At 33.1% G+C, this 7,144-nt stretch overlaps 1 protein-coding gene across 5 annotated transcripts in view; it reads right to left on the bottom strand.

The window, feature by feature from the left end:
- Positions 1-2,715: 2,715 nt before the first annotated feature.
- The window catches only part of LOC126248751 (uncharacterized), a 308,443-nt gene continuing 304,014 nt past the window's right edge, over positions 2,716-7,144 (bottom strand). For all 5 annotated transcript variants that reach the window (XM_049950090.1, XM_049950089.1, XM_049950093.1 and 2 more), the window contains one exon: positions 2,716-5,362. In XM_049950090.1, coding sequence (XP_049806047.1) covers positions 5,297-5,362 — 66 coding nt within the window. In that variant the 3' untranslated portion in view covers positions 2,716-5,296. The remainder of the gene's footprint in view (positions 5,363-7,144) is intronic.

The raw sequence follows: 7,144 nt of genomic DNA, 5'->3' as shown, positions 1-7,144 counted from the left end.
CTAAGCAAATGACAGATAACTGCTTCAAATACTCGTGTAGTAGTACCCATCTAAATTAACTCTACTCTTGAGCAACGAGGAAAATTTTATTCTTCTTCTTTGTTGTTATGTAATAGCCATTCCATTTCTGCTTGCAACACTTGAAGAAATATTGGTATCATAATTTCAAATGGTCTAGTTTGGGAGAGAACATTTTTTTTCAGAATTATCAAATACACACTCTGATAATGGAATATGTGTACATACTACACCAGAAATTACTTCTCGAGTATTCATCTCCCCAATCTTTTCCAACTTATACCTTTGTGAATAGGTTTCAACTGAAATATGAATCAGATACAGGCCATTTGGAAAGTAAAGAATTTTTGTACATACAGATCATATAATTGTTTCATTGCAACTGGTCATTTTTCTGTCATCTTTGGTGTGGTGTAGGTAACAGCTGGGTGCCACGGGCATCTTCACGTTTTCTAAGCATAGCATTAAGCCACTGACATTAATCAGAGACTTATAACAATCTATTGTGGTGGCGCTGTGTGGTTTATGGGTGATCATGTTATCAGTGGTGATGGTATCACAGGAACGATAAGTGACTGGAAGCAGTAACTCACAAGTAGTAATGAGTTAATGTTGCAGACAGATCTGAGTAAATCCCACTGCCATAAATTTATTGGAAATTAAAATGAAGCTTTGCAAATATTACGGAATAATGGACACCATAGAAACATACAATATACCATTGTATTCTGTCTGAAACTTGCAATAGCCACGTGGTAAGGAGGAGATAGTTGCATTTACACTGAGATGTGTCAAATGGCTCTCAGCACTATGGGACTTAACTTCTGAGGTCATCAGTCCCCTAGAACTTAGAAATACCTAAACCTAACTAACCTAAGGACATCACACACATCCATGCCCAAGGCAGGATTCGAACCTGCAACCGTAGCGGTCGCGCAGTTCCAGACTGTAGCGCCTAGAACCGCTCGGCCACCCCGGCTGGCTGAGATGTGTCAGACATGAAGGAAAACATGAGGACAAATAGACAAAGCGAAGAAAAGTTGGTAAGGTGTTGCTGCTTGAGAGTATTTCTAAGTATGGATATAGGATAATTATTTGTGCTGGCTTTGATTTAAATACCCAGTTATCTGCAAATTTCAAACTGTATGTAAATAGTCTTCTTATTCATTTGTATTAAAATTACTGAAATAACAAGACCACAGGTCACTGTATGTGCAATACCATTGTCACTGAATTAAAACATCTCAAGCTAGACATAATAAAATTGTGTGTCTACGATCACGTTTCAGAACCAATCGTACCAGAAAAGCCATTTCTGCTCTGGGAATGGGGAGGATTTCTCTCGATCATCATACTAATATCTTTACTTTGCAAAGTGTGTTTTATGTGTCTAGTACCAAATTGTTTAGCACGGAAGACAGTAGCGAGTGTGTGCCAAATGAAATTATTTTTCAATTCTCGGTGGTAACAAAACGAAAAAAGAAGAGGGTTAAATCTTGAATGGCTCATAATCCACTCTTCTTGAAAAGCATCAAGAGAGTCATGAGGCTTATCATCATCATCATCATCATCGTCGTCGTCATCTGACACTTGCAACATTAACAAAAGTTTGTTGATCTTCACTTCTTAAAACACTACAAGAAAATTAGGATTTAGCATGAGACACCATCACACTGTGAGATAATCTGGAAAGATATACTACTCTCTTTCCTTCCCCTACTATAAGTAGACAATGGCACATGTGAGAACAATTATTTTGTTTTTGTACTAGTATTAATGCACATTCAGGGAAAATGGGATTCAAATCTCCAGTCTGTCATGGTGATTTAGATTTATTGTGGTTTCACTAAATCAGTTAAGGGAAAAGCTCGTATGGTTCCTTCAACAAGAACATAGTCAAATTCCTTCGCCATGCTTGCACTATTGTAGCTTGTTCCTTCTAATGACTTCATTACTGATATGATGTTAAACTTTACTTCTCCTTCTTCTTTATATGGCCAAACATTCTTTACTTTCCTTTTAATATTAATTAATGGTCAGCCCAAGGACTTAGAATTAGTGTCACCATCTCATAATTATAATGGTTGAGTGACAGCATCTTTTTGGACTTTATATCTTCATTTTGCAATAATTTTATTTCTTTCAGTTCCTGAAGCACAAAATTTATAGTATTAATAACAAATACAGATCTATAAGTTAAGAGATCAGATTACATATATTTGCATAGCTATTTTCAGTGCAATTTTTGGAGTGATTGCAGGTAACAAAGAAATGTGACATACATTACAAGCAGCTGGTGTTTATTTAAACGAAAAAACTGATTGTAAACTATTGTATTTTGATCAGTGCATTTGCCATTTACAGTGTACAAAATCTCTCTCCCAATTGCCAACATGACAATGCACTCCAAAGTGCACAGTGGTTATTTTTTCAAAATATTCTGGCATGAATAAATCTATAGGCAACCACAAACATTTTATTGATCACTTGAAAATGTATATACAGAAAAGGAGGGGAAAGTTACTAAGAAAGTTTACTGTTTCAAAATTAATCAAGAAATGACACTGATAAGAGAACTTCCTGCATTCATTCCTGTGATTTTGATGTAAGTTTACATAATGAGCATAACCTAAGTTACATATTTTGGGGAACTCTTAAAACTAGTACTGTACCATCACGTATAGGAAATATATATGATATATTTCACAACTGATTTATTTTGCTTCAGGAGCATACAATACTGTATTGTCGTTGCATTTGCCAATGTCCTAAAGAAGTTTCTTGAAATACTGTACACAGTAAAGAGCAAGTTTGTTCCTCTAACAATGGCAGTGAATGCAGGAGTTACTTGTTATCTGTATCAATATACTGAAATAACTTGAGATGAAAATCTTTCTAAGAGAGTCAAACTGCCTGGGATGAGCACAATCTGAATAACATGGTTTCAGCAGTGGAGATGGTCCTTGTTTACCTCACTCAGGTATGGCAACTGGCTCATAAATGAAAAAACTCAAGTTTCTTTCAGTTGTAACTTCACTATGAAATAACATATGCTATTGAACACTATAACAAATACTGTGAATGTTCATCATGCTGATATGCAAGAGAGCATCACCACAGTATGTAATATTCAACAGCTCAAAACGTCTAAAACCAATGTTTGTGACACTTAATATCAAAATCATACCTTTTTCTAGATACAGATTTCAAATATAAATCACAAAACACACAAATTTACATATTTTTCTCTCATCCTGATAGTTTGATGGGCATGTGCCTTTTATTGTACCCAAATCTGACAGAGAACAATATTATGCACTAATGAGTTTATTTCGTATTTTCACCATAGTTCTGTTGAAAATTTTCTCTAATGAAGGCTTAATTATTTTGAAATTACATCTGCTAACACTGCCATATAATGATTTTGTACAAAAGTTTTTTTTCCTCAAAAACACTCTGAATCTTCACAAACAATTTAACAAAATATTAAAACAGTCTTTGTACTTTTTTATATATCATTTGTATTTTTTACAATACAAACAAGACACAAAAATTATTTTTCTTTGACAGCAGTTATTTTTCCAAAGATTAAATGAAAGGTCTGAGATTTATATTCCATACTTATTTCTGAAATGATTAACAGAGTCTTCTCCATATGATAAAAACAGTATGAAGCGAAACATTTCTCTAGTAATGAAAAAGATAATGATTAAACTGTGTGGTCAATTCCAGATTACCAGAGGCTGAAATATTTTTCTCGTATTTAAATTACTTCATATTACAACTTAAATAACATTTTAAAGAGTGCTCAAGCTTCTTACTGCAAAATTACATGTCACCCATCTAGATGTTATTCTACAACTGCTTATGGAAATACCTAATTAAATTCAATACTGAAGTGTGTGTGTTAAGAAGCAAATGCGTAACACTACTTAAGTCAAGGTAAAATTGGCAAAGGATGATGAATAATGGACAGATAATCTTGTACTTTCCCTATTACAGTTTCTTCACGTGAGCCTAGTTTGAAGGAAAATGACAACTAAAATAACATTTTCTCCCCATAAATCTCATAAAACACACAACCATCCAACACGCTAAGTAAAGTCTGTGATGATAATTTCTTTTTATGTGTAAACCTCAAATTAGGTAATGGTTGCATTCATGGCTGACATACATAATATTTTCAACTGTTAAATAAGCCTTCACAAAAGCTGTCATATTGCATTTCTCTGTGTGGTTCTGACCACAACAATTTACCAGTTTTGACAAACAAATATATCAAAGATAAATACAAACTGGAAACACAAAATTTTTCAAAAAAATTTTAAAAAAATGGTTTTGAACATCAGAAACATGTACACATCAAATGAACTGACAACAAGGACATACATCTTTCACAGCTTGTACACATCATAAAACAACTCTGTTCACACTAAGATAGTTTCATTTTCTGAAACAAGGTCATCACAAATAGGAAAGTAAACATTTGGACTGAACACCAAATTAACAGATACTTCTTCGTATCCTTGTGACTACAGCAGTTTTACCTTCCTGATAAAAGTGTCTGCAATTCTTATAAAAGGAATTTTTAAAAAATCACATATATTTGTGCTTCCATTTGTAAAATAGTGAACCAATTCAGGTTAAAAATTAAATAACAAAATAAAAGCAATTAAAATTTGTTTCTTTTAAAATAATGCTTATTTCTTTTGGACTAAAAATATCATTCAAAAGAATGTGAATCACTTAAAAAACTGGCAGTTTCAGCAAAAGGACTTACTATTGCCACACACTGTTTCACTTCATTAAAACAATTGATAACAAACACTGTAGGTTTTCCAAAAACCACTAGTCCAATAAAAACAAAGTAACATGTAAAATCCCACTTGTTAAAAAACATGGAGTGGAAACAGTATTTCAATCGTGATTTTCACTGTGATACTATGCTATTATCTGTAAAGATAAAACACATTATCTTTTAAAATGAATATGGAACTAAAACTAAAAATCTAATATTCTACATTTAAAACTGCGTTGCTTCCGGACATTGCTCATTCAGCCAACAATACTTTTTTTACAAATACTTATAATGACAGAGCAAGAAATAGGATTGCTACAATAAATAGCATACATAATTATATGAAATTGTACTACAATTTGGACAGATGTAGAAACAATATAAACTAAAAGCACATTTAACTTACATTTTGTATACACATCAAATAAAAATATAAACAACAAATAATATAGAAGTCATTTATTATAAAAATGATAGATCCTAATCAGGTGGTAAATAACTAAATAATTTGAACTTCTCTCTGATGTGCGGCCGGACATCTTCTCTCTGCAACAAGAAAGGTCCATCAGTTTTAAGACATAAACAAGCATAAAGTTTTGAAAACTGACTGTTTCTGTTTGAGATAACGCATTATTATAAATAAATTACCCACAAATGTGTCCCCCATTTCCAAAAGTTGGGTGCATGGAAATTGACTGAATTCACTAGACAAACAATAGCAACAACAAAGCTATTATGGTTAACAGTAAATTACATTATTCCTTCCCACTGACTACAGCATGCTTAGGCCATTGGCATGATATACACAACATTTTTGAAGATTTGCTGGTCTGATCAGTACCATCCTCTCAGATGATCTCCCTTGTTTTTTATTTATTTATTTACACGTCACGTTCTGTAGGACTAAATTGTGGAACATGTCAGTACATGAAATTACAACATAAAAGTAATAACAGATAAAAGTAAAACGTTTATGAACCAAAAAAAGGTCAATCCTTAAGTTCAAGTAAACGCAATTAACAATACAAGAATCAGCTTAATTTTTCAAGGAACTCCTCGACAGAATAGAAGGAGTGACCCACGAGGAAACTCTTTGAAAGTGCATAGATAACTGCTAAGATTTTTGAATTCGAGTATTAGCTTATTGAAAATGGCTGCAGCAGTATATTGCATACCTTTCTGCAGAAGAGTTAATGAAGTCCAATCCAAATGCAGGTTTGATTTCTGCTGAGTATTAACTGAGAGAAAGCTGCTTACTCTTGGGAATAAGTTAATATTGTTAACAAGAAATGACAGTATAGAATGTATATATTGAGAGGCCAATGTCAAAATACCCAATTTTCATGCTGAACGACCACTCACCTCAGATACCGTTCGTATAGTAAAAATTGCAGCATTAAGTCTTTGAACAAGATCCTGAACGTGGGCTTTCCATGACAGTTTACTATCTACCTGAACACCCAGAAATTTAAGCTGCTCAGTTTCACTAATCATATACTTATTCTGTGAAATTAAAACGTCAGGTCTGATTTGATCCATTATAAATGGTTTTTGAAAGCCTGTGACTGTAGAAACAATAGGTTTGTTTATCAATAAATAAATCTTCTGCTACCGGCGAAGTACTGAGCATGGGATACAGTGACCATGATGCTCAGCTACTGAGCGTTGACATGGAAAATAGTAAAATCAGCCCCAAAAAAGTATTTCAAAGAAGAAACTTTTCAGATGGCAATATTAGGATTTTTGACTTCCTATTAGCTAAGGAAAATTGGGACAGTGTTTACATGCAAACAACTGTTGATAATATGTTCTTAAGCTTCCATAACACCTTCCTTTATTACTTTAATACAGCATTTCCTTTTGAAACAAAAACTTCAAGCAATCAAAATAGAAAGTCATGGGTAACAAAAGGAATCAAAATTTCTAGTGAGAGAAACAGATTTCTCCAATATTGCTCCAAAAAATACATAGTCACTGAAGAATTTTCTGACTATTGTAAAGCCTACAAAAAAACATATCTTAGATTGATTAGACAGGGAAAACTTTTATGGAATGACAATTTCATAAGAAACTCTTCAAACTAAATGAAAGCTATGTGGAAAAGAAACTTGTAGTTCAACACCTAAAAAGGAAAACATTTCTCTAACACTTAATGACTCTAAGGTCACAGATCCATACACAGTTGAAAACAAGTTCAATGAATATTTCACCTCAGTAGCAGAAGATCTCATTCAGGCAAACTGCAATGTATCGTTCTTCAATTCCACCAATACGTTAAACAGCACTAATGCTACAATGTTTGTTTATGAAACAAACCCTGATTAAATT

This window comes from Schistocerca nitens, chromosome 3 (assembly GCF_023898315.1).
Source record: "Schistocerca nitens isolate TAMUIC-IGC-003100 chromosome 3, iqSchNite1.1, whole genome shotgun sequence".
NCBI lineage: Eukaryota > Metazoa > Arthropoda > Insecta > Orthoptera > Acrididae > Schistocerca > Schistocerca nitens.
This window is presented reverse-complemented; position numbering and strand designations above follow the sequence as displayed.